The sequence below is a fragment of the Ceratotherium simum genome, chromosome 39 (genome assembly GCF_057802395.1).
Source record: "Ceratotherium simum simum isolate JZ-2026a chromosome 39, ASM5780239v1, whole genome shotgun sequence".
NCBI lineage: Eukaryota > Metazoa > Chordata > Mammalia > Perissodactyla > Rhinocerotidae > Ceratotherium > Ceratotherium simum.
The window spans coordinates 13,752,508-13,779,528 of record NC_141938.1 but is presented as its reverse complement, the minus strand read 5'-3'; the positions used below and the strand labels follow the sequence as shown (position 1 = coordinate 13,779,528).

General features: G+C 62.9%; 1 protein-coding gene across 4 annotated transcripts in view; it reads right to left on the bottom strand.

Moving 5' to 3' along the window:
* The window catches only part of PIP5K1C (phosphatidylinositol-4-phosphate 5-kinase type 1 gamma), a 57,219-nt gene that overhangs the window by 23,268 nt on the left and 6,930 nt on the right, over positions 1–27,021 (bottom strand). For all 4 annotated transcript variants that reach the window (XM_087425745.1, XM_087425746.1, XM_087425747.1 and 1 more), the window contains exons 2-5: positions 8,096–8,127; positions 7,000–7,092; positions 5,052–5,182; positions 4,137–4,254 (exon numbers count right to left, since the gene is read on the bottom strand). In XM_087425745.1, coding sequence (XP_087281871.1) covers positions 4,137–4,254; positions 5,052–5,182; positions 7,000–7,092; positions 8,096–8,127 — 374 coding nt within the window. The remainder of the gene's footprint in view (positions 1–4,136; positions 4,255–5,051; positions 5,183–6,999; positions 7,093–8,095; positions 8,128–27,021) is intronic.

Below are 27,021 nucleotides of genomic sequence, written 5' to 3'. Positions count from 1 at the left end.
CTCTGTCCACAAGGCACTAGAAGCCAGGCTCACAGGCTAGAGCCCACTCCCAGGGATCCTCAGAGCCCGTCAACTGCCAGCCCTGGATCCCAGCTCTGCATCTTCCAGGCCGTGCACTGCCAGCCTCTTTGGGGCTGGGTGGGGCCGTGTGACAAGCAGTGAGCAGTGAGCAGGCCAGTGAGCAGAATGGACGGGTCATCTCCAGGCTGGAGAATTTAAATGCTGCTGTGAGACCATCCAGAATGCTCCCTCTGCCAGGAGACTGGCAACACTGTGCAGGGAGCGACTCTGTCAGCCTGGGTCCCTGGTGACAGTGACATCCAGCCCACGGTGGACGCAAAGTGTGAGCAAAACCAAGCCGTTGTTTTAAGCCGCTCGATGCCGGGGATGTTTGTCACGTGGCATAACCTGGCCTGTGCTGACCGATACGGATAATCACCGTCACGCTCCCCGCCGCCTCCACTCCCGTGTTACTTCTCCAGGACACCACAGGGCGGGCTCAGCCCAAGGGAGGACGGGACCCCTCCTGGGTCCTTGGCCAACAGCCCTGACACGTCCCTGGTGCCACCTGACACCCAGGCACGTTCGCATGCACCCCCTGGTCTGCGGGCACCTGACCTCGGCCATGGGGGGGCCCGAACCAGCGGTGTGATTGCCCCCACCCACGGAGGGGGCCGGTTACGCTGGCTAACAACCCCCAAGTGCTGCCACCCGAGTGACCCGCATGGACGCTTCAGGCACTTCCCAGGAGCCGTGGCGGGACCCAGTCAGTCCTGCCCGCCATGGGCCCGGGCACCTGGACAGCCCCGGCCCGTTCCGGGCACTGGGGACACAGCAGCAACAGAACGGGCTGGATCCCTGGTCGTGCGGCTGACCTTCTAGTTGAGGCCAAAGGGAAACACACAGCGTGTCAGGTGTGATGGAGGATGCGAAGGAAAGGGTCAAAGGGCAGGGCGTGAAGGAGGCGGCCACAGTGACAGAGACCAGGGAAGGACGTGCCCTCTGAGGAGCTGACACCCAGGCAAAGGAATGTGAAGGGCCCATACAAAGGCCCTGGGGCAGGGGCGTGCCTGGCTGGAGGACAGGGAGGAGGCCGGGGCGGCTGGAGGGGACTGAGCAAGGGGGGAACAGGCCGGCCACTGAGCTCAGGAAAGGTGGAGGTCACATCACAGAGGCCCGTGGGCCAGGCTAAGGACACGCCACGAGGAGGTTTGCACCAGGGAGGGACGCCATGCCATCTGTGCCTTAAGAGGCACCCTCTGGACTGTGGGGCGAGGCTGGGAGGCTGCCTGGGGCACCTGGTGGTGGGGGCCTGGCTCGGGGTGTAAGCAGAAGGCAAGACGGTCCACGCTGCAGCCGTCGCCAACACAGCCATCCGTCCATCCCCGCTCGCCCACAGCCACGAGCCACAAATATCCACAGAAACGGGCCCACGCCCAGCTCCCCCCACTGCCGTCTCCCTCTCCCGGAGACGGACAGCAGGGCAGGGCACAGAGGGACCCTTCTGGGCCGCCAGGCAGGCAGCCCCGGCCCCGCAGAGCCCACGGCCACCATTGGTCACCTCGAACAGGGAGACCGCAAACAGCCTAAACGTCCCCCCAACAGGCACAAACAACAGCAAATCCAAGCTGCTAAGAGGAGGGATGTTCTCAGTGAAGAACACAGCAGAGGGCTGGCCCCGTGGCTTGGCGGTTAAGCGCGTGCACTCCGCTGCTGGCGGCCCGGGTTCGGATCCCGGGCACGCACCAAGGCACCGCTTCTCTGGCCATGCTGAGGCCGCGTCCCACATACAGCAACTAGAAGGATGTGCAGCTATGACATACAACTATCTACTGGGGCTTTGGGGAAAAAATAAATAAATAAAATCTTTAAAAAAAAAAAAAAAAAGAACACAGCATAAGATGTGTGCTCAGCTTTGTACAAATAAATCTAGGAGCAGAGAAAGTTCTGGAACCAAATGGCTAACAGCAGCTGTCTTCCAGGAACGGCGTGGTGGGGACTGAGCAACTCGAGAGGGAGGCGGGCGACACGCAGGGATTTCTGAGCCAGGACGGGGTCACGGCACACGACCCCTGGGGTGCCCCCTTCTCCGCCAGAGCCCGGGGGGGCTGCCTGTGGCCCGAGTCTGCACACAAGCGCCCCGATTCAGGAACGGGCCCCCATCTCCCTCCTCACGCACTGCCGTCCTGAGCCGAAGTTAAATGACACTTCGCGGCAGGACGGCCCAGGGGTCTCACCGACGGCAGAGGGAAGGAGCCCTTCGTAACTCAGGCCCAGGCTGGTGCCGGGGGGGCACTTTCCCATGACGAGGTGGGGCCAGGGGCCGGGCCGTGACTGTGGCCCACAGGGACCCCGCTGGAGAGAGAGGAGCCCCGAGGGAGCAGAGCCGAGAAGTGGGGGCTGGTGACGCCATCCGGGCGCCTGATCCCGCCGTGCCTGAGCCCCCCCCTACCCCTGCCACACTGCATGAGGGCCTCTCGGTTTCACGGGGCCTCGTTCGGTCAGCCTGTGAGGGTTTGTACTCTTTACAGAGGGGGAAACTGAGGCACGGGGACTTGAGGCAACTAGCTTAAGGCCACTTGGCTTAACCGTACCCCAGCTGAGACAGGGGCTGGAACAAGCGACCAGAGAGGAGGGAGACAGACAGACAGGCAGACGCGGACGTGACAACAGCACGTTGTGGCCACGTGGCCGCAGGAGAGGCAGACCCCACAGGGATAGGGCACGGGTGCCCACCCTGGATTCGGGGAGCCGGCAGCAGCCCGGCTGGGCTCTGTTCTGCGGTTCACAGCGTCTGGGCACCCCATTTCCTCAGTGCGGCCCCCGGGCTCCCCGAGGCCCTGTCTGCGGCCCCCTCCCATGCCCAGGTCTGCTCCTCTGCCCCCTCCCACGCAGGAATGCCCCAGAACCTTCCAACGAGTTTTCGGTCAGCCAGAGCGCCCGGCGGCCTATGCCAACGCCCCCCGACAGACAGCGGGAAGGGGGCCATGGGGTCCCCGGATGGGGTCCACGTCCGGCCCCGCGGCCTGTGTCGGAGGCCAAAGGGCTGCTGCCCACTCGCCCTGGGGACGAACGGGAACTGTCCCCCTCGGGACGAGCAGAGACGACGAAGGGCGAAGGTCACCAAGGCGGGGCCAGCTGTCCAGACACCATGGGGTCGCCCCACACCCCTGGGGTCCCCGCACTTGCTCTCATCAGGTTCGAGACGAGACCCCAGCCGTCCCCACGTGCCCACTCCATGGACGCACATCTCATCTGTCCACTCCCCACTGACGGACGCCGAGGCCGTCTTCCTGCAACTGTACACACACCGTGGGGGGAACACGACGGCCTGGAACCTGGGGACCAGGGGCCGTTTCCACCGCAAAACCACCGGGCTGCGCACAACCCTCGTCCCTGCTCTGCGGGGCCTGTGGGACCAAAGGGGACGTCTGCTCGGGGCTTCGATGGGACAGGAGGGGGACAGCCACGCGCTGGACGGTGCGACACGGACGCCACGGTCCGAGGCCCAGGTGTGGCCTTGGCAGGGGGCGCCGTGACTTCTGGGCACCGAACAGAGCTGAGAACCTGGGGTCACCCACGCCCTGGCTGGAGCGAACACCGGTTCTCTCCGGAAGGATGCAGACGCGGCCCCGGCCGAGGGCACAGGCTTCCCGCCGAGCAAGAAGGGGGACTTGGAGCCTACAGTCTAGGACCCCCAACCACACGGGGAGCCAGCAGGACCCCGGGACGGCAGACGGTGGGACCGTCACGTCCAGATCTATCGATTACATGTGACCCGTGAAGCGCTTCTAACCACAAACGTGGCCCGGGTGACGGGACAGTCCCCTCCGTGACGAGCTTGCGGGACACAGTGGCCCTGCTGGCAGCCTCTCCCCCGGCCTGGAAGGAACAGCCCGGCCGACAGCCAGCAAGGGACCGCGTCCTCCAGGGACGTGAGCGCGGGAGCTGCCCGGCCCCGGTCCAGCCTCACGTGAGACCGCAGCCCACCCCTCACCCACCACCTGCGCCAGGAACCCACTCAGCCGCAGCCCGACTCCCGACCCAGGGGCCCGCGCAGTGACAGCCGGGCGGTGTTCTTAGCCGCTACGCCCGCGGTGACCTGTCACGTGGCAGCGGCCGACTGGCGCACTCACCAAGTAGTCGTCGGGCCGGATCCCAAAGAGCTCCCGGAAGTAGCGGAAGGCGACGGGCGCGTAGGTCTTGAAGCGGAAGTCCTGGAAGTGGTGGGCGGGCGTGAGGTTGCTGCCTTCACTGCGGAGGGAGGGCACGCCGGTGAGGGACGGCGGCTCTGCGGGCGCCCTCCCCGTTCCCCACGACCCCGATGGCTCCCCCGCCCCAGGCCCATGACGGTGCGCCCAGCTGCCGAGCGCCAAGGCTTCCCAAAACAGCCCCCCACACGGGGCTCCTGACAGGACAAAGGGGTCACGGCCAGTCTCGGGCTGCCCGCCAGCATCCACTCTCTCTTCCTTCATTAGCAACAGAGGCTGCAGTGTCGGCCGGGCACATGGCCGCCCAGAATAAGACCACACTGCGCGGGCTCCCCTGCAGCCAGACCATGATTGCACTCGGCCAATGAGCTGTGAGTGGACCAGAAACGCTGAGTGTCATTTCCTGGCTGTGCCCTTAAAGGAAAGGAGCATGTGCTCCCTTTCTCCTCCTCCTTCCTGCTGTTGGAATGTAGGCATGATGGCAGGAGCTCGGGCAGCCATCCTGCACATCGAGGATGGCAGAGAAACCAGAAACAACCCGGGACCCCAACATTGTGGAGCCACCTGACCACGGATTGCCCATTAGTTTTCTGTGTGAGAGAGAAAGACAAACTACTATCTTTTCTTTCTCTGTTTTTTTAAACCACTTTTATATTGCGTCTCTCTGATCCACTCCCAAACTAACATCCTGACTGATACAGGGTCTGAGGCCCCGAGTGATTTTCAGCAGAGAAGGGAGCTCAGGGAGCAGACAAGGCTCTCTGGTATCCTGACAGTGTGTCTGTGGGGCGAGCTGTCAAAGGCGTCGGGGCTGCTCTGCGAGCAGGGCCCCAGGCCCACCTGGGGAAGAAGATGCTCTCCACGACGTAGAAGTCCTGCATGAGCACATCGCGCTCCGGCTTGGAGCTCAGGTTGCCCACGGTGTAGCCGATGCCCAGCTGGATGGCCCCCTTCAGGGTGGAAGACGTGGTCTGCGGGAAACCCAGCCGCATCAGGACCCCTGGGCGGACCCCCGCCCCACCCGTTGGCCCCCAGGGGGAGGCAGAAGGAGAAGCCCCTGGCACAGGGCGGACAGTGGTGGACATCCAGCCCGCAGCTTGACCTGGCTCCCACCGCCGCCGCCTGGCTGCGGGGCGCCTGTCCAGCAGCTGTCACAGCCCCGCTGGCCTCCGCTCGGCACCCAGCCTGCAGGACCTCGCGGCAAGCAGGTGGCCAGGCTGAGACTCCAACACCACCTGGTGTGGCCCCAGGCCTGTTTTCATCAAGGTTCTAGAAGGTTCCAACATCTCAAAACTGCCCAACTCGGCAGGGCTCTATCTAGGGTTCCTTTTGGGGGGAGGAGGAGGCACAATTTATAGAGTGACACCCGAACTTCACTTCCACAGACCCAGGTTCTTCTACCTGCTCTCTAGGTGATCGCACTGTCACAATGGGCGAGTGATACAGGCTCTCCGTGCCTCGGTTTCCCCACCTACAGACAGGACGACAGCACTGGCCCTCCTGGGGCTGTGTGCATAGGCCCCCAGGTCCCTGGCCTCTCCTCCGGGACCCCCCGGGAGGGCCGGTTCTGCCCTCGGTGATCAGCTCCTTCCAGAGGCCACGACTGGACACACGTTCCCCAGGGAGACACACAGACGGCCAGCGAGCATGGGAGAAGGTGCTCGACACCAGCAGTCACCCGGAAAACGCAAATCAAAACCAGAGAGACGCCTCACAGCCACGAGGATGGAAATGATCGGAAAGACAGACGTGACAAGTGTCGGCGAGGACGGGGAGAAAATGGAACCCCCGTGACGGCTGCTGGGAATGAAATGGTGCAGCTGCTGTAGAAACAGTCTAGAGGGTCCTCAGATGGTTAAACATGGAGTTTCCCTCTGACCCACACATCCACTCCTAGGTGTGTGCCCAAGAGAAATCAAAACATGTGTCCACACAAAAGCTTGTACATGAACGTGCATACAGCAGGATTCATAGTCGCCAAAGGTGGAGACAACTAAAGTGCCCGTTAGCGGATGATGGATCCACACGTGTCCACCCACCCACTGGAGTATGACGCAGCCATGAAGAGGAGTGAGGCCCTGACACAGCCACACCGTGGATGGACCCTGAACACACGATGCTCAGTGAGAGAACCAGACACAGAAGGCCACACGGTGTGTGATCCCATTGATGTGAAATGTCCAGAACAGGCAGATCCACAGAGAGTGGGTTCGTGGTTGTCAGGGGCTGGGGAGGGGATGGGGTGACTGCTGACGGGGAGGGGTTGCTTTTTAGGGAGGTGGAATGTTCTGGAATTAAACCGTGGTGATGGCTGCACAACCCTGTGAACACACTAGTAACCATCCAACCACACACTTCAGAGGGCTGACTCTCACGTGCGCCCCACCTCTCAGCAGAGCTGTCAGACCAGGAAGGAGCATCCGAGGCCGGGCGGGCCGCCAGCGGGGGGGGGCCTGGGCTCCCTGCCACTGCGCTGGCCTCAGGGTGCCCTGTCACCGCCTCAGCTCAGCCCCGCTTCCCTCGGGAGGGGAGGGGAGGGGCTGCAGTCGCCCCTCTCTCTAGGGCGCTAGAGGCCCCTCCTGGAGCAGGTCGCCTGGCTGCCCACGGGGATGACCGGCTGCAGGGACCGAGTCCTGCACGGAGAGCCCGTAACTAGAGCGTCTGCCTCCACCACGTGACCACGGTCCACGCCCGACCTTCAGTGGACCCCATCGGGGGGCAGATGGGCCCCCGAAACCGCTGGGCGCCCCCCCCAACTCGCCCCCAGCGGCTCAGGGCAGAGGAGGACCTTCTTGTAGGTGGTCTCGCCGGACGCGTCCACACCGCGGTGGCCGAGCTTCTTGCCATGGCCGGGGCCCGGCTGTCCGGTCACCAGCGGGGCCTGGAGGAGAGGGGACAGGAGGTGGCACGTCAGCGGGAGGCGCCACACCAGGGCCGGAAGGCTCTGGAAACCCCAGCCAGAGAGGGGCTCAGTCACCGCGCCCACCCAGAGCCTGGGGCTGGTGCAGGTGGGCTCTGGGGCGCCCGGGCCTCCCCTGGGGGGCAGCACCCACATCCAGAGGGGCCCACCCCAGACAGGACTCCGGCTCCTCGAGGAAGGCGGAAGACGGGCGGCCGCGGCCCACCTGCCCGTGGGGAGCACAGCCCTCATTTCAGGGTCCCCCCTGCCCTGTGGACATCGGGGCCAGGCCATCACTGTGGGGGACCATCCTGGGCGCTGTGGGGGCAGGGCAGCATCCCTGGCCCCACCCACTTGATGCAGGAGCTCCCCCAGTGTGACAATCACAGATGTCCCCAGACGTGCCCAGCATCCCCTGGGGGCAGGACCCCACGGGTGAGACCCCCTGGGCTGGAACAAGGTCTCCTCCTCGAGGGACAAGGTCCCAGGGGCTGGGGAGCAGGCCCGGCTCTAACGGCACAGCAGTGGCGGGTGTGACACAGGCCATCCCAGCAGACCCGCGTGGGAGCCACCAGCCGTGGCGAGTGTGCAGGGGAGGCTGGGGGAAGGGCGTGGGGCTCGGAGAGCAGGCCGAGCAGACAGGAGCCGGGTGCCCCCTGGGGCTCTACCGTCCTGACACTGAAGAGCCACCCGCTGTGCACCCGCCAACATGCAAAAGGCCCCCGTGGGTCAGACCCGCCCGACCCATGCTGCCCGCACTCGGGGCTCCAGGCAGCCCCCCCAATGCCCCCACCTGCCCTGCGGCTCAGCCTGGCCCCTGTCTGTTCTGCCCAGGGGCCACCAGGGGGCAGGCTCTCCCCAGGAAACAGGTGGTGCCGCCCCTGCTCCGCAGCCCTCGCTGGCTCCCCACTGCCCTGCGGCCTGGACATCCTCCCATCATCTTCTGGGAGGAGGTGGGTCAGGGTGGGGGCCAGGGGACACTCACCTCCGTCGGGGCCGCCTTTTTCTGGGCCAAACCTGAGGGAGAGAAGGGAGAGACTTCAGACCTGGGGCAGCAGGGGCCCAGGCTGCAGGGCCCTGCCCGCTGGTGCCGGGGGCTCCGAGGATGCACGGGCCAGCGCCCCGCCTCCTTCACACACAGGTGCAGCCCCCACAGCCCCACTCGGCACCCTGGGCCCCTGGGGAGGGGCGGGGCCTCTCGTGGGAACCAGGGTCACGGAGACGGGACGGGCCGAGACGGCAGGGGGCTGGACACTAGGTGCCCCCCAAGGCCACGGCCTGGGGCCTGGAGCTGCCCGGCAGAGGGGGAGCAGCAGCGGGGAGCGACTGCCCCCCGACTCTGAGCCGCTGTTTACCCCAAAGACATCAGGGCCTTGGTCACAGACGACTGAGGGACCCTGAAGGACACAGGGCCGTGTTCCTCGCGGGCAGGGGGACAGCTTCACCAGGAGACCCGGGTCCCAGAGAAATCAGGGCACCCAGTGAGGGGGAGCAGCACAGCCCACGCGGAGGGCCGCCGGGCAAGGGCGGTTCACATCGTGGGCAGGGCCGGGGCGGCTGGGTCAGCGGCAGGTGGCCAGGGGCCCCGCCGAGGACAGCCCCCAGCTCCTGTCTGCACCCCCAGGCAGGGCCGGGGCCCCAGCTCCCGAGAGCTTCCTGCTGTGGACAGAGGCGAGAGGCGGCCAGCGTGGTCTCGCAGGACCCTCCCTCCAGTCCTGCGCCCCGCGGGAAGCTCTGGGCCGGCGCCGGCCTCCCCCAGCCTTGGAACCTCGCCCGGATCTGGGCACGAGTGAGGTGGGCAGATACGTCCCCCAGAGACGTCCATGTCCTGATCCCCGAACGGGCTTTGCAAACGGGTTGAGTTAATGCCCCTGAGATGGGGATGACCCTGGATTCCCGGGGCCCAGGGACATCAGAGGGTCCTCATCAGAGGGAGGAGGAGGGTGAGAGGCAGAGAGAGACGGGAGACGCTGCGCTGCGGGCTGTGCAGACGGAGGAAGGGGCCCCGAGCCCAGGACACGGCCTCTAGAAGCTGGAAAAGGCAGGAGACGCTTCTCCCCGGAGCCTCCGGAGGACAGCCCTGCTCACACGTGGATTCAGGACTCCTGACCCCAGAACGTGAGATGATGAATGTGTGTAGTTTTAGGCCCAATCTCTGGTGATTTGTTCCAGCTGCAACAGGAAACTCACACACCAGATGTCAGCCTGGGTGGCAAGTGGGAACCAGGACAGACCAGACCCCGTCCTAAAGGGCTCACAGTCGAGGACGGGGAGCAGGGAATGGTCTGGGAAATGGGGTGAGAGCCTGGAGACGACTTGGGGTGGCAGGTGGGGTGCAGATCAGCAGGCGAGCACGCAGGCTTCTCCCCCCAGGGAGGGGGCACCCCAGAGGGCTGCGGGCAGAGGGGGGCCTGACTCAGGGGCTCACGGGCGCCCTCTGGTGGGGGCTGCGGGGAGGACAGACCGTGGGGGCGAGGATGGGAGCCGGGGACTGAGCTGGTCCAGGGGGTCAGTGGGGCTGGGCAGCAGGAGACACAGGAGGGAGAAGTGGGCGGTTCTGGAAGGATCTGAAGTCAGGACAGACAGGCTGTGCGCACTGGAGGCGGAGAGAGGAAACGCGAGGAGTGGAGAATGACTCAGGATTGCGACGGGAGCAGGCAGCGGAAGGACTGGGCCTCAGGAGAAGGGGGACGGGGAGCAGCGGGGCGGCGTGGCTGTGTTGAGCGAGACCCCCGTGAGCCCCCCGCGGGGGGACGTTGAGGGGCAGCTGGACCCCGAGTCTGGGGCTCAGGGGAGGCCCGGGCTGGAGTCAGGACTGTGGGCGTCGCCGGGCGTAGACGGGGTTCCAGCTCCGAGGGTGGGGTGCGGGTGGGGGAGGGAGGAGGGGGACCGAGGGTCCTGAGAGCCGCAAGCCCGGGTGAGGGGTCAGGGGTCAATCTCCCGGACATGCTCCCCCAGGGCTGTGGGACGGGGAGGGACTGCTAATGCGACAGGCTTTCCTTTGGGGGGATGAGAATGTTCTGGAATCAGTGGCGACAAGCACACAACATTGTGAAGATACGAAAAACACTGAATTGCACACCTCAAAGTGTGGATTTTACACAGTATGAATTATTTCTCAATAAAAAAACAAACACAAACGCAGACGACCCTGAGCGCGGGTGTGGCCAGGCGGCAGGGACCCATCTTCTCTGCCCTAACCGCCGCCCCGAGCGTCCACCTGTGCAGGCACCGCTGGCCAGACCCCCAGGAGATGGTCCAGATAGGGAAACTGAGGCTGGGGGTGGCCGCCCGAGGCCACGGTCACAGCCACAGGGCCACCAGAGGGACCACAGCCCAGAGGACAGCCCGAGGCCAGGTCACCTGCCCGGGGCCCGGGAAGGCCGCTGATGAGCCACACCAGCCACAGGGGGGTCACGCGGGGCCACGTGTGCCCACGGCAGACGTGGGGGCTCCCGGCCCGGGCACCCTGGCTGCAGGCGAACTTGGGCTTCAGCCCATCCCAAAGCCCGGCCGATAGCAAGCCGGTGGCGGAAGGTGCTGGAAGGCTGACATAATATTTTCGTTGGCCGCCCAACAGCAGAACAATTCATGGTGTGGGGTGTGGGGTGTTGGGGAAGGAAGAGGAGTGAAGGCAGGAAGCCGGCGGTAGACCAGGGCGGAACATTCTAGACCTCATTTGGGGGCCCTGGAGTCGGAGACTTGTGTCGGCTGCCCAGGGTGTCCTCCTCCTCGGCCGCCTGGGTCCCTAGGGCCCAGAGCCCACCCGGCTGTGCCCACCTGCGTCCTCTGTGCCCCCAGCCCTTCATTCCAGGGCTTTCTGCCAGAGCGGGTCCAGCACCCGGGTCCTGACCCCCCACACACACTGCCCCCGTGCGGCCCCTGCTCCTGCTCCTCTCGAGGCGTCTGCAGCCTCCTGGACACCAGGTGCACTGACCACACCAGACCCCGCAGGGCCACCCCGCTGGGCCTCGGCCCGATCTCAGTCCCCGGCTCCTGCCTGACTCACACGCTGGCTGATGAGGGGCAGCCCCCGCCCTGCCGCGGGGTCATCCCTGGACGGGGCGCAGGAAGGCTCCACAGGCCCAGGGACACAGGGCGGGGGTGGCGGGGGCACGGTGGCTCCCAGGCCTGTGGCCGGAGCAGAGCACGGGAGGAGGGGAGGGCAGGGCCTGGGGCCGTGGGGACAGCTCACAGTGAGTGACGCGCTCACAGTGAGTGGCGCAGGGCACAGATGCGCACACTGGGAAGGTGCGGTCCTGCCTCAGGGCCTTGGCACGTGCCGTTCGCTCTGCCCGGAACACCCTCCACAGATCTCCCCGAGGCGACTCCTCAACCTGAGTCTCAGCCCAGCGTCCCCTCCGAGGGGCCTCCCTGGTCACCTCCCCGTCCTGTCATGTCCCCCGGTTCTGCATGCCCTGATCACTCTCTGAAGTTCCCCTTTGAACCTCCTCCGTCTGCACCACCGCAGAGGAACGCCCGTGGGGGCAGCCACCCTGTTGCCCTCGCCAAACCCGGGGCCCTGGGCCTTCTCGCGTCTTCAGAGGACGGATGGCCACTCAGGGGCGAGTGTGCTGCACGAGGTCACGGGCTGCAGCAGGTGGCGGGCGCATCCCTGCACTGTGCCCCCCAGAGACCACGCCAAGATGTGGAGTCCTCCCAGCCCAGACGTGAGCAGTCACCTTCTGAATGAGCCAGCAGGGTTTCGAGGAAATTAAGTGTTAAAAATAGCCCGGGGAGGGGGAGTGTGACGCTGCAGAGCAGGGAGGGCAGGCCCCACGCAGCCGAGTCATCCATCAGGCCAGACCCGCCCCAGGCACAGCTGTGCTGCGGGCCTGCCCTTAGCAGACGCCTACACGCACTTGTTGACTGACTGACGGATGGACACACACACCCGGTCCTCGCCCCTCCGCACACAGACAAGCCTCAACAGCAGCGTCTTCTCCACGTTTGTCTGATGAGGAAACTGAGGCAGGGGAGGCTCCTGAAAGATGTGGGCCCCCAGGACCCAGGGAGGGGGCCTTACCGTCTGTCCTGCAGCACAATCATCCGGCTCGACCTTCAGAGTCTGTCCAGAACCTGTCCACTGCTCCCTGCTCCTCTCAGCCCCATCGTCGCCCCCCTGGACCGGCCCAGTCTCCTCTACCCTGGTCCCCGGCTCCCATCCTCGCCCCCACAGTCCGTCCTCCCCGCAGCCCCCACCAGAGGGCACCCGTGAGCCCCCGAGTCAGGTCTCCCTCCTCTGCTCACAGCCCTCCAGGGCTCCCGCCTCCCTGGGCGGAAAACCCCACATCCTCCCCGCCACCCCCCAGGCCCCGCACAACCTGCCCCATCCCCTCCCTACCCTCCCTCCTCCCTCTCTCCCCCTCGCTCCCTCTGCTCCAGCCACACGGACCTCCTTGCTGTTCCTCCAACACGCCAGGCCCGGTCCTGCCCCAGGGCCTTTGCACAGGCTGTCCTCCTCCCCCACCCCCACCACCTGAAACGCCCTTCCCAAGATCCCTGCTGGGTTTGCTCCTCTGTTTCACCCAGGACCTGGCTCAAACGTCACCCCCTCTGAGAGGCCATCCCCCCACCACTTGGCCCAAAACAGTCCCTCTGAGATCACTCTCCCTACCTCCCTGGTGCTTATGTGTTGCATCTTCCCCACTACAGGCGCCCAGGTCTGCTGTGTCACCGTGACAGCCACCTGCAGAGCTCTGGAAAGGGGCAGAAGGGGCTGTGCCCCCAGGACGTGGGGCCACTGCCCAGAGCATCGACCACCTGGTGCCCACGCCGGGGCCTGGCTCCCGTGACTCGGAGCAAACCAGCGAGTACGAGGATGGGGCAGACGGGAAGCGGTGCAGGCCCAGGGACGCTCACCTCCCTGAGCAGCTGGGATGGTCTGGCCTCCCGCTGTGCAGACTTCTGACCCCGGGAGCAGAGCCCTGCAGGGGGTCAGGGCAGGGAGCTGGGGACCCTCCGAGGGCAGTGCCCACCCTCCAGGAGCCGGGCGGGCAGGACGCTCACAAGCCACCCTGGACGTACTCTTCTGCACCGCAGGGCGGACTCCTGCAGCCAGTGCTCTGCAGCCACGTGACCTGGTCTGCGCTACAGACCACGACGAAGGGCCAGGCGGCTTGAGGAAGGCTGGCCGCTTCTGACCCGCCCGCTGAGACACACTGAGGCACAAGGTCCCTGGCGGAGTCCCTGCTGGAGAGACCGCGGCAGAGGGGCGGCAGCCCCCAGCCGAGGCGCCGTACCCGAGTGCGGAAGCTCCTGGATTTCATGCCACCCGAGGGCCACGGCCGCGTGACCGACCCGGAGGAGAGCACGGGGGAGGGCCGGCCCCCGGGTGCAGGGCCACCAGAGGAGTCACTGTCTGCAGCCACCAGGCTCTGGGGCGGTTTGTCACGCAGTGGCGGCTGACCGAAGCAGGCATCCCATCAGAGGCCGAGAGCATTTCTAAAGGAAACAGCCGGTCTGTCCCCGGGACTTCTCAGGGACAGGGAGGAAGGAGCGAGAGCTCCACCTCCTCGGTCCAACCTGGATCTCTCACAAAGCAGCAAGTATATCCAGACGGCAGACTCCTCGGCCATGAGAAGGAGCGAGGCCCTGACACAGCCGCACCGTGGATGGACCCTGAACACACGACGCTCAGCGAGAACCAGACACAGAGGGACACACGGTGTGTGATTCCATTGATGTGAAATGTCCAGAACAGGCACATCCACAGACAGAAAGTGGGTTCGTGGTTGTCAGGGCCTGGGGAGGGGATTAGGAGTGACTGCTGATGGGGATGGGGCTTCTTTTTGGGCTGATGGAATGTTCTAGAACTACAGTGATAATGGCAGCACAACATAGTGAATACATTAAACGCCAACGAACTGTGCACTTGAAAGTGGTGAATTTTATGGTGTGCGAACTGCATCTCAAAACAAAAAAGTGTCTCCCTTTAGTTACAAACACACTGCCCAATGCCATGCACCATCCGGAACCTTCTCCAGGCTCTGTCCTCTGGCGTCAGTGATGCTGCAGAGTGCGGGAGCACGGGGCCTCGGCCTCGTCGTCTCTGGAACGAGGCCATGACTAGACGGAGACGGCTGGGCTCAGGAAGGCGGCACCCCCAGCCGGCGCTTCTCCGACCTTCCGTGGGGAAGGCCCAGCTCACCTGCCTTCCCGCCCACCCTGCACGGAGACTTTCACCAAATGCGGTGAACACCCACCACCGGGGAAGCGAAATACAGACACAGTCAAGGCCGAGGTCGTGGTGATCTGACGCAGCGAACACGAGACTGCTGTCCACCTGGACAAAGGTTGCGAACGGGGACCCTCAACCTCTGGTCGTATCTCATCGGGGACCAACGGCCGGGCCTGCCGTGACCGAGAAGCCTGCCTGCCACAGGCCTCTCCTCGCCGGAGAGACGGGCTCGGTATGCAGACAGTCTGGGGGCTCCAGGCACCCCCAAAGCCCATTCACTCACTCAGGGTCCCCTGAGGGACACGGGGGCCGGGTCACTCTCTGGGGGGCCGTCCTGGGCCCTGCGGGGGCTGGGTAGCATCCCCGGCCCCACCCGCTCAATGCAGGAGCTCCCCCAGTGTGACAGCCACAGATGTCCCCAGACGTCACCAGTGTCCCCTTCCCACTCAGACTCCCCCCAGCCCAGAGAGGTGGCCACTCCTGGAAGCTTCATTTCACAGATGGGGAGACTGAGGCGTAGAGGGGGGGCCTCAGACACTGCTGCTGGGAACGCGCCTGATCCCAGCCCCCTCAGGTCGTCTCTGGCTCCACAGTGAGCGCGAGACGATGGGGACCTGAGGTCAATGTCCCCATGGGAGGTGACAAGCAGAGGAGTGAACGCAGGCACTCTAGGACCCCACGGCCCCCTGCTCGGTGAGGACACCCCCAGTTTGTGCCACCGGAACGCCCTGCCTGGGCTTCCTTCTGGCCCCACAGCCTCAGGGTAAGTTGAGTCAACTTCAAAACTCACCGTGTTTTGGAGAAAAGCCCGGGTTTCTTGCAACACAAGCAGATCTAGAAATACAGGGCCTGCAGCCTCACTTGCCTAGACCCTGCGGCCAGCTCCTCCGCCCTCACCCCCCGCAGCGGCCAGAGGGCGCCCGTGAGCGCCTGAGCCAGACCCCACCTGACTTAACGACCTCATTCCATCACCTCCACTTCACAGGAGGGGAAGCACGGGTCTGGAGAAACGCAGGACGTGACCCAAAGTTGACGGCGAAAAACCCCATGATCACCTCTCACAATCTAGAAAAGCGTTCAACAAAATTCACCATGAACGTCACATCCACAACACTATCGAGAAACTAGAGACAGAAAAGAAAAAGTGGGGGTGGGGTGTGGGGCGGGAACTGCCTTCTCTTGAAAACAAGCATGAAGCACAAACTCATGCCAACGTCAATACCAACCGTGAGACAGGCACGGCCGGGAGCTACCAGCGGGGGCGCTGGCCAATGCAATATGACAAGAAAAAAGAAAAGGAACCAAGATGGGAAAGAAAAAGACAGAATTGTACAAAATCCGAGAGAACCCGCTGACCAACTGTCAGAGATGGATGGAGCGGAGCGAGGTGGCCAGGGACGCACCCTCGGTCACACGGCAAGTGCATGGAGAAGAGACGAGGTGGAACTGGGGGTTTCTGCCCTTTGCACCCACCACCTGCTCTCTGCTGGCTCCACGCTTGGGTTAGTTTTTACCCGGCACATGCAGACGGCCTTCTCCGGGTAACAGACAGACGGCGGGAAGACTCCCAGGGCGTGAAAACCCTGGGGGCTGCGGACCCCTCCTTCGCCAGGTTCACACCTGCCGTGATACGGACCAGGTGGGAATCTGGGGGTCAAGAGAAATAAAGAACTTTCCTGTGTTTGCGTTATCTCGGACTGTTACCGCCAGCGTGAGGGCGGGGAAGGCTAACAGTTCTAGTTAATAGCTGATCAGAGTAGTTAATGCTGCAAAGAACACGTTGAAAAATAGCAAACTCTGGTTAATGATACACACGTCTGAGTGTTCACAGGTGGAGGGTGCTCATGCCTGCGACTCTGAAATGCAACCAGAAAACCAGAGGGATGGACTGATGGGGGTGGGGCAGAGCAGACACAGGAGTGTCTGCTGTCCAATTCTCTCAGCTCTTCAGTACAGGTGAAAGTTTTCTTAACAAATCCTTTTCCTCCAGGTTAAAGGTGAATTTTGACCCTCGATGCCAGGTTTGCAAGCTTTGGAGAAACACACATTTTGAGCGGGTTCTGCCCAAGGAATGTGAGCGGTCACACGGCTAGTAGCCGACACTACGGAGCACCAGTGTGCCAGGCTCTGTGCCACAGGGTTCACACATATTCGCTCATCAAACCTTTGAGAAGGCATGTTCCTGTCTCAGAGCCTTTGCACTTGCTGTGCCCACTGCCTGGATCGCACTCTCCTGACATCTCCACTTGGCTGGCTCCTGTCCTCCCTCACTCGGGACTCGGCTTGAATGTCACCTCCTAGAGGGACCTGCCCTGACCACATAGGTCCCCTCCCACCCCTGCCCCCTTGCACCCTCTTCCGCGCCTGTTTTATTTCCCCATGCTACACATGACTGTCTGAAGTGAACTTCATCGCTTGCTCCTTCCCGGGAGAGCAGGGACCAGGACTGTCTCGTTCACGGCCGCTTCCCCACCACCCAGCCCGACCCGTGGCACACAGCAGGAGCACAATAACTACAGCTCAAATGGAGCTGGGCAGGGGAGGCTGGCAGGGAGAGGCGGGGAGGGATCTGCAGAGATCCCAGAGGGGGAAGGGCCAGGACGAGGACATCCCACTGTGGAGGGGAGGAGCCAGGGAGGACACAAAGTCGAGCCCGGCCAGGCGCACAGTGGGGCCACCACCAAGGCGGGGCCGGAGGGAGGGACACCCGACGTGGCTGGACGCTCAGGGCTGGGCGCATGCAAGACGGCGTGTGGAGGGGGCACCTGAAGCCTGGGACACTGCCCAGCACACAGTAGGTGCTCAATAAATATTCTCCATCAAGGAATGAAGAAACAGCCAAAGCGGGGCATGGCTGGACCCCAGCCTCCCAAACCCATGGGAGAGGTCACGTCCCGGTGTGACCCCACAGCCCAGGAGGAAACCCCCATCACAGGGGCAGCTCCGCGTCCCCACCACCCCGGCCCAGCCTCATCGGGGAGGACTTGGGCAACCGACCACAACCGCACAGGAGAGGGCAGGTCTCGGAGTGTTTGGGGTTAACATGAACCGTTTTCTTCCTCTTGGACACGTTTCTCTTATGAGTTTGCGTTTACCACACGGAACCACCCAGAACCGTGAACAGTGTCAGGGGAGGAATTAAAAATCTTCCCCAGTAACCCACTTCCCAAACGATATTCTGGTCGTTCACTCATTCACTCATTCATTCATTCACTCCAACCTCAGTGAGTGTTTCCTGGGTGCTGGGCCCTGTTTGCGGGATAAAATGGTACAGAGGGGCCTGGCTCTTTGTCTAACTACAATGTTTAATAAGAAAAGATTTTAAGCACCCAGAAAAGCACCGAATAACACAGAAGACTTCGTATGTCTATGTGGTTAAACGAATCTTTCTTTGTTTATCCCTCGAGTCAGGGGTCAGCAAACCTTTTCTGTGAGGGTCAGAGGAGACCCAGCAGCCAGGACAGGTGGCCCGGGTGGAGGGGGTCTCACCTGGGCAGTCCTGCCCCCAGGGGACACGGGGCCACGTCTGGGGACACCTGTGGCTGTCACACTGGGGGTGCTCCTGGCATCGCGTGGGTGGGCCAGGGATGCGGCTCAGCCCCCACAGCGCTGGGATGGCCCCCAGAGAGTGACCGGGCCCGTGTCAGCCGTGTGCGGGACGACGCGGCCGGGTGGTACGTGGGCGCTGATTACCGCATTCTCTGGGTGTTTCAAACACATCATGAGGAAAGTCTGAGTGGGCTGTCCTGTCCACCTCTGTCTTCTTTCTGAAGTCCCCACGATGGAAGGCCACAGCACACGCACGGCCCCCACGCTGGGCGGGGCCCCGCAGGCCGCGTCGCCAGCCCTCTCGACACCCCCAGGGGGTTAAGTGTCACGGGGCCCACTCTGCGGCTGGGGAGACCGAGGCACAGAGGTCTGGGCGCCTTCAAGGCCGTGGAGCGGCAGGGGTCCCCGAGACCCTGCGTGCACGGGGGGCCTGCAGACCCACCGAGCCTGTCGGGTGTGCTCAGGCCTGCCCCGGGGCCCGTCCTCTGGAGCATCTAGAATCTTCCTCCAGAAGCACTTCTGTGGCCTTCCCCGACCTCGAGGTGGAGTCGCTGCTCCCGACCGCGCCTGGCCCTGCGTCCCACAGCCATCTGGTCCTGTCCCCCCGCCTGGGCTCAAGGACAGAGTCCCTGCCGGGCCCTGCATGGGCCTGGCACGGAGCGCGGGCTCACCCCGCGGTGGATGCTGACTTCTGCTCTGCCCTGGGCAGACGCGCCTGGTCGTGCACTATCTCTGAGCCAAGGCAACCTCCGCCGAGCCCCCGGTGCCCACGCGCTCTGCCCGGTGTCGCCCGCACTGTCACCATCGCCATCGGGGGGAGGGCCCTGCTCCTCTCTCATGGACCCCGGCACCGGGGCGAGGGGCGCCACAGCCAGTTCACACCCGAGCCTGGCTCACCACCCCCAGCCCCTGCCCCCACCCGCCCCTGCAGCCTGGCAACCCCTCCTGCTCTCTGTGCTCAGCCCGTGGTCTTCTCTCTGTTCCCGGGAAGCCCTGGGCCCTGGCACTGGCGGCACCCCTCCCCTCCGCTCGGTGAACCCCTGCCCCGTGCCCATCCTGGGACCTTGGGAGCCCCAGCTCCAGCCTCTCCTGGCCGTCTCTCTCTCCAGCACAGCAGTCTGCCTGCAGTGGTGTCACGGTTCTAGAGAGCTCCACGGGCAGGCCTCCTCCCCGTGCCCTTGGGTTACCCGCACCTGCCCAGGGCTGGGCACGGGCAGGCCTCAGTGAGCATCCACTGGTGAGAAGCCTGGAGGGCTGCCTGGAGGAGGCAGACAGCGAGCACCGCCAGGAGCCACAGGGAAGAGTGGAGGGAATGGAGCTCCCGCACTCGTCTCACACTCAGTCCCAGCACGACCATGGCCCGCGGTGCTTTCCAGCAATGCCCGTCTCCTCTCTTCTCAGAGGGGGAAACTGAGGCTCAGAGAAGGGGCATTAGGATGCTTTGTGTTGAGACAGAAACCCGACTCACTGGAAGAAAACAAGGTGTGTGTGGGGAGAGATTGGTTAACACCACTCAGGGGCCAGCCATCTGTGCCCTGCGGACCAAAGCCACCCGCCCCGTTTTATAAATAAAGTGTTATTGGCACACAGCCACGCCCACTCACTTCCAGATCTCCGCAGCGGTGTTCAGGCTACAAGGGCAGAAATGAACAAATGATCAGAGACCATCCGGCCATTCTGAGGAAAAGCTGCCCGACCCCCGACAAAACTGAGGTCAGGGGAGATGGGTTTCAAGCCTGGGTGGACCTGGGGCCTGCAGACTCGGTCCTCTCACCTCTCAGGGCTGCTGCCCCCCCGCACTGGCCCCCCAGGCAGGCGCCTGATTGTCCCCCACGAAGTCCCAGGGCAGGGCCCCGCGGGTCACGTGCCCGGGGTGTGCAAAGCTCTGACCGCCAGGCCTGGGTCCCCGCCCATCCCGGGAGCCAGCATCACTCTGCGGTGGGCTGGGGGGACGGGGGCTCCCCGAGGGGACACTGGACGTGAACCACAGACTGCACTCGGGACAGGCCGGAGGCTGGAGCCAGCCCCGTGTATGGGGACAGAGCGCCCCCGGGGAGGGAGGCCCGCCCGCAGGCCGACGGAGGGTCACGCGCTGTCTTAGGACCCACATGCAGGTGTCTTGGCGCGGCTTTCCTCCCGGATACATTTTTACTCTCCAGCGGCCCGGCCTGGGCCGCAGACACTGCACCTGGATTCTAGAACGCCAAGGGCCACCGAGGCAGGCTGGGCCTCAGCTGGAGGCCCCCCTTGGCCCGGCCCTTGTCGCTCTGGAGAGGGGGTCCGCCGGTCAGGATACAGGCCAACGGTGGCAGCCTGCGGCCGGACAGTCTCTCGACATGCCAATAATTGTCCCCACGTCCCAGGCGGGCCAGCCTCCCCACCAGGGCGGGCCCAGGCCTCCGGAGTCCTGGGGGCTGGAGCTGAGGGGCATGTCCTGCCCACAGTCCCACAGCAAGCTGGCCGCCGAGCCGGGCCGGGACAGGCCCCGACGCCAGCCCGGCTCTGGGGACGTTCCAGGAGCTCCGGCAGGCGCGGGTCCCTCTGTGCCAGCCCGTGCTGACCGCCCAACTCACGCCTCGCCCTGCCCCAGGAGGCAAGGGCTACACTCGGCCCACCTCGCAGACGAGAAAAGGGAGGCTCCGAGCCAGCCCGACGTGAGGCCCGTCTCCACATCCTGGGGGACGGCCGGCGGGTGTGGCCAACAGAGCCCGGCTGAGGGGGTAGCCGGCGACTCCTGAGGCTGGGTCACAAAAGACACCGCCGCCTTCACGGTCACTCACGGAGGGGAAGCGGCTGCCATGCTGTGAGGACATGCACGTGGTCTGCAGGACTGAGGCCTCCCGCCAACGGCCGCGTGAGGGAGCAGCTCCTCCAGCCCCGGTCGAGCCCTCACACGAGGCCACCCTGGCCGACAGCTTGACTGCAACCTCACGAGACCCCGAGCCACGAGGTCTGGGGCTAAGCCCCCTCAGGGTCTTGAGCCACAGAAACCGTCGTGAGACAATACGTGTTTATTATTGCTTAAAACCACTGCTTTTGGGGGCGATTTGTTTCGCAGCGATAGCTGACTGATGCACCCGGGTATCACCATGGCCCTGAGGGCACAAACGACGAGGGGGGTGGGGAGGTGACCAGGTAGAAGACCCTCTCTGCCCTCACACACTGCGCTCCACCACACGGCCTCCTCACTGCTCCTCACACGTGCCGGCACAGTCCCACCCCAGGGCCTTTGCACAGCCTTCTCCTCTGCCTGGAACACTCTTCCCCATCTCACCACTCGGGCCTGGATCAAACGTTACCTCCTCAGAGAGGCCCTCCCTGACGACCAGCTGAAGCTGGTTCCCTCCTGCTCCCTGGCCCTTGTCGTAAGTCCCACCCCTGCTTGGTTTAATACCTCTGCTCCCCCAATGGCTGCTCCATCAGCAGACACGAGCCCCGTCTTTCTTCACTGCTCTAGGCCGGGGGGCACATGCCTGGCACCAGCACCCGCTCCCTTCTCCCTGGCGGTGGCCCCAAGGGTCACAAAGTCTGGGGCCAGGGCACAGAGGGCTTGGCTCAGGAGGCAAATGGGCGGTGAGCCCGGGGGCACAGCCTGTGTGTGTGACCCGCCCACCCCGACACCCCGTCAGCTCCAGGGACCAACCGTGACCAAGAGCTAACGTTTGTTACATTTGTACAATCGCCCACGTATTCACGTAACTCTCCCTGCAGCCCCGGGAGCTAAGTCCTATGACTCCCTCCACTAACAGAGGTGGACACTGAGGCTCAGAGAGCCAGGTCACCTGCCTGAGGTCACCCTGGGAAAAGTGGGGGTGGATGGACTTGATTCTGGGCAGTCAGGCTCCAGTCTGAGCCACAGCCACATCGAGGGAAGCAGACGGGAAAGAAGCAGTGGTGCAGGGGCCAGCAGAGCCTCCCAGGCAGAGAGAAGAGCCCGTGCAAAGGCCCTGGGGCAGGACTGGGCCTGCAGAGTTGGGGGATCAGCACAGAGGCCCGTGTGGCCGGAGCAGAGTGAGCGAGGAGAGGTGAGGGCAGGGAGGGGACGGCCTTGCTGTCACGGGGAGGGCCCACGTGTGGCTGGTGATTAGGGTCCATCTCCAGCCGTTCTCAGACTGGGGGCTTCCCGGAGGCAGGGCCGGGGCCTGTCTTGGTCTCTGCTGTGCCCGGAGGCCAGGCCAGGGCTGGTGCTTGATCCGGCTATGGAACGAATATCTGTGTCACCCATGCTGCTCAGGAGAGCGGGACAAAGCGGGAATCCCGTGGCAGGGGCTGGCCTCTGCCTTCCCCCCCTCCAGCTCCTCCGCTTACACTCTTCCCTCCAGGCCTGGCACACAGCAGGCGCTCAAAAAAGAGCTGATGAGCAGACGAGACCAACGGCCAGCACGCACACAACGGGATATTATACAGCCGTTCACGGGACGCGGCAGCTCAGAGCCACACCGACGGGGACCAACAGCCAAGCCAGACTTCACCCAAGAAGAGGCAGACGCACAACAGAGCTGAGGCCTCACATTCCCCCACGGCGAGATTTACAGTCACCCGGACACTGTGGTACCGGCATAAAGACAGACAGAGACCAACGGAACAGTCCAGAATGGATCAGCTGCGGATCCAGGACTGAACCTGCACGTTCATGGTGAGCTGATTTTGACAAGGGCGCCAAGACAACGCAAAGGGGGAAAACATGGTCTCTTTGGCAAAGGGCGCTGGGACAAGTGGACGTTCACAGGCGAAGAACGAGGCCGGGCCCTACCTCACACCACACACAAGGTAAACTCACAACGCATCAGAAACCCAAATGAACGTAAGGGCTGAAACTGTAAAACTCTTAGGAGAAAACAGGGGCAAATCTTCACGACTTTGGGTTCATGAAGTGGGTTCTCAGACGTGACAATTAACACATAAGCAACCAAAGAAAAAACAGAGACAGTGGACTTGATCAGAATTAAAACGGTGGTGCTTCAAAGGGCCCCATGGAGAAAGGGAAAAGTCAGCCCACAGAACGGGAGAGGATACCCGTGCATCACTACCTGAGAAGGGGACTGGATCTAGAATATATAAAGAACACTTACAGTTCAATAATAAAAAAAAAAGAACTCAACCGGAAAATGAGTAGAAGCCGTGAACAGACACTTCCGCAGAGGATACACGAGTGGCCAAGAAGCTCATGAAAGACGCTCCACATCACTAAGCGTCAGGCACGTGCACGTCAGCACCACAGCGAGACACGACCCCACACCCACGGGGACGGCGAGAAGCAGCAAGACGGACAATAGCCAGCGTCGGCGAGGACGTGGAGACGCGGGAGCCCCGTGCACGGCGGGGGCACGGAAACGGGGCAGCCGCTGCAGAGACGGTCTGCGGGTCCTCAGAAGGCGACACGTGGCGTTTCCAGCTGAGCCGGCAGCTCCACTCCCGGGTGTGCACCCAAGAGGAACAAGGACATCTGTCCACAAAGAAAGTCCTTCATGAGGATTCACAGCAGCGTCACTCACAACAGCCGAAAGGTGGAAACGCCCCACGTGTCCATCGATGGATGACGGATCCACACAACGTGTCCATCCACACACTGGAGTACGACGCAGCCGTGAAAAGGAGCGAAACACTGACACACGTGGACGGACCCTGAACACACGACGCTCAGTGAGAGCACCAGACACAGAAGGCCACACGGTGTGTGAGTCCATTGATGTGAAACGTCCAGAACAGGCCCATCCACAGACAGAACGTGGGTTTGTGGTTGTCAGGGGCTGGGGGAGGGGGTGGGGGGGATGACTGCTGATGGGGTGGGGCTTCTTTTGGGTGGATAAGAATGTTCTGGAATTAACTGGTGATGACTGCACAACTCTGTGAATAAGGTAAAAAAACTGATGAACTGTACACTTTAGGCAAAATGTGTGGCATGTGAATTATATATATCTCAATAAAGCTGTTACCAAAAACAAGAGTTGAGAAAAAAGTCAAAGAGCAGGATGAGGTATACTCACGCACACAACGGTAGGAGGTGTGAGCAGGGCACTTGTGTATGGCCAAGTACCTCACAAAGGGACAAGAAGCTGATGACAGACGCGCTTTGGGGCATGTGAGGGAAAGGGAAAGTCACGAGACAGCTGAATTCTAAGTTGGAGGGGCAGCACATGCAAAGGCCCTGTGGTGACAGGACACGAGGCTTTCTGAGAACAGCCAAGTCAGGGTTTGGTGTGGAGACAGGGGAGGGCACAGCTGGGGGGCGAGAATGGAGGCAGGGGGCAGTCTGGGGGGCACAGCTCTGACCGGAAGCCTGCCCTGCCCCCCTCACCGAGATCTGCCCTCACTCTTTCTGCCCCACCAATCGATCTCACTGTCAGAGTAAATGTGTCTCCAGAGTGGTAAACAGGAAGCCTTGCAAAGGATGGGAGGGGGCGGGGAGGACGACGGATTAATCCAGAACCCACAGGCCCTAAGAGAAAGAAGGTTCCAGAATCTTCACCACCTGTGCCACAAAAACCACTGCACACCTGTCCGTGCTGGGCACAGGCCCTGCCACCAGAGCCAGCCCACGGGGCGGTGGACAACCTCCACTCCAGGAGGTCCCTCGAGGCTGCGGGAAGGCCTCCGTGGGGCAGCCAGGGGGAATCAGGTGGGCTTCCTGGAGGAGCAGGGCTGCATGGGGTGGAGAAGGGACGAGGCGGGGGCAGCGCGTCCTCCACGGCTCCGCAGGTGGAAGGGTTCGGCCGGAGGAGTCCAGGTCCACAGAGGGACCACCAGCCCCAGAGGGAAGCTCATCCAGTCTCGGGCCCCGGAGGCCCCGCTGCCCCCAGGTCACCAAACGCCCTGTGTCACGTGACAGCGGACACCTCCCCAGGGAGGGAACCACACAGGACAGTGGGGTTAACTGACGGAGCCGAGAACACGGACCGTGGACGCTCCTCACGCACGGGTTCCAGATCCGCACGTTCAGCCCCCGGCGAAGGCTCACCTGTAACCCGCATCCACGCTCGGGGTCTTCCCGGGCACCCGCGGGGCGGCGAGAACCCAGTCACCCCCACGCGCGCCCAGCCGGGGGACACGGCGACGCCCGCCTTTGCGTCCAGCTCCGCCTGGAGACAAGCGTCCTACACGCGCTCTCTCTAGTGCTTGGCTTTTTGCATTTTTGTTTTTTTGTGGGCGACTCTGCTGTTTCGAGTGACCCCCAGGCGTCGAGCTGCAGCCTCACGGAGAACACGCGCGTGTGAGGTGAGCTTGTTCGGAACACAAGGTCACATGTCGATCAGCTGAAGCCGGCGCTGTGAGCAGAGGCCCGCAGGAGCCTCCCCCCCCTGCCGCCTCCCCCAGGAGCCTCCCCGCCCCCGCCGCCTCCCCCAGGAGCCTCCCCTGCCTCCCCCCGCCTCCCCCAGGAGCCTCCCCCTCGCCGCCTCCCCAGGAGCCTCCCTGCCTCCCCCGCCTCCCCAGGAGCCTCCCCGCCTCCCCCACCTCCCCAGGAGCCTCCCCCTCGCCGCCTCCCCAGGAGCCTCCCTGCCTCCCCGGAGCCTCCCCGCCTCCCCCACCTCCCCCAGGAGCCTCCCCGCCGCCTCCCCAGGAGCCTCCCCTGCCTCCCCCCACCTCCCCCAGGAGCAGCGCTTCCGTATTCGCTAATTCAGCGTTCGCGATGACTTTATGGGACAGAACTGCTGCGAACGAGAATCGACTGTCCTTACGTATTCAGGGACAAGGGGCACTGTGTCTGCAGCCAACTCTCCAGTGGCCCAGCAGAATCTCTCACACGCACACACACACGCACACGCGGGATACCACACACTCAGAGAAACAGAGAGAGGACGCAGTGCGTTACCAGCTGGGGAACCTCAGGGAAGGGCAATGCGTGGTATTCTTGCAATTTTTTCTGCAGGCTTGAAAGTTCTCGAAATAAAATGTTAAAAAAAGACTAACATATACGGAGACAGGGATGTATGGGCACAGAAAACGTCTTCAATGACAGTCATTACCCGTAGAAATGGAGAGGGCGAGATGGAAATGCCCACCCTCTGCTGACTGCGGGCCTGACTGCTGCTTCTGCACAGAAAGCTTGTCATTACTTGTAGTTGAAGACACGCCTGGTGCAGGAAGACGCCGGCGGGTGAACGGAACAGAAGAGAGGGGCCAGGAACAGACCAGCCGCAGGCAGGAAATTGGTCTGGAACAAAGGCAGCGTCTCAAATTGGCGAGGAAAGGAGATTATCCAGAAAGTGGTGCTGAGACAACTCCGAGCCACCTGGAAAAACTTAGTTCAACTAAACCCTCGTCCACCTTATGCCTGGACAAATTCCAAACACAGCAAGAATCTAAATGCTTAAAAAACTGGAGCTGTAGAAGTACTAGAAGAATTCAATGATGACCTCAGAACGGGGAAGACTTTTCCACCCATGACACCAAACTGGGAAACCATGAGAGACTGATAAATGTGACCACATAAAACGAAAATATCTGCCTGGCATTAATAACCATCATGAGAGAAAATGGAAAAAAACTACTTGCACTTATATCATGGGTTAAAAAAAAGCCGTCCATAATATATAAAGAGCTCCTGCAAATCAATAAGAAAAAGCCTGATCACCCAGCTGAATATGGGAAAGAGACAAGTATAGGTTCCCAGGAAACGAAGTAGGAGTTCTGAGGTGCCTGTGGTCAAATAGAGGCGTGGGGGTCAGCGAGTGGGGCAGCACTGACGGAGGCACCCACAGAGCTTGCTTCAGCACAGGCAACATGCAGTTAGCCTCGGCGACCGCCCTGACTCCCAGCAGGTGACGCCCCATTTCCCAGCTCTGAGTAAAACACAGAGCACTGTCGGAGGCGAGCAGAGGAGAGCCCCCCGCAGTCCAGCCGCTGCCCATGTGAGCTGGGTGGGAAGTCCCTGTACTGCAGACTCGTCTCTGCTCCCTTCGCTGGAGCATATATTTAACAAAACAAAGGGGAAACACTAAAAACGAAGCGCTACATGAAGAGCCATTCCTTTGATTCATGCTAAGACAGAGACAAATTTCAACGACGCCCAGACGTCACCATGAGCCGGGCAGAGACGGAAGCCTGGACGAGGCACAGTGCTGTCCCCACTGCTGCAGGGACGCAGCGGCTCACCTGGCGCGGGCGGGTCTCGGGCGCTGGTTTCTGTGTCTGTGAGGCTGTGACACCTTGGGCTGTGCAGAGCGGGGGACTGTCCCTCAAGC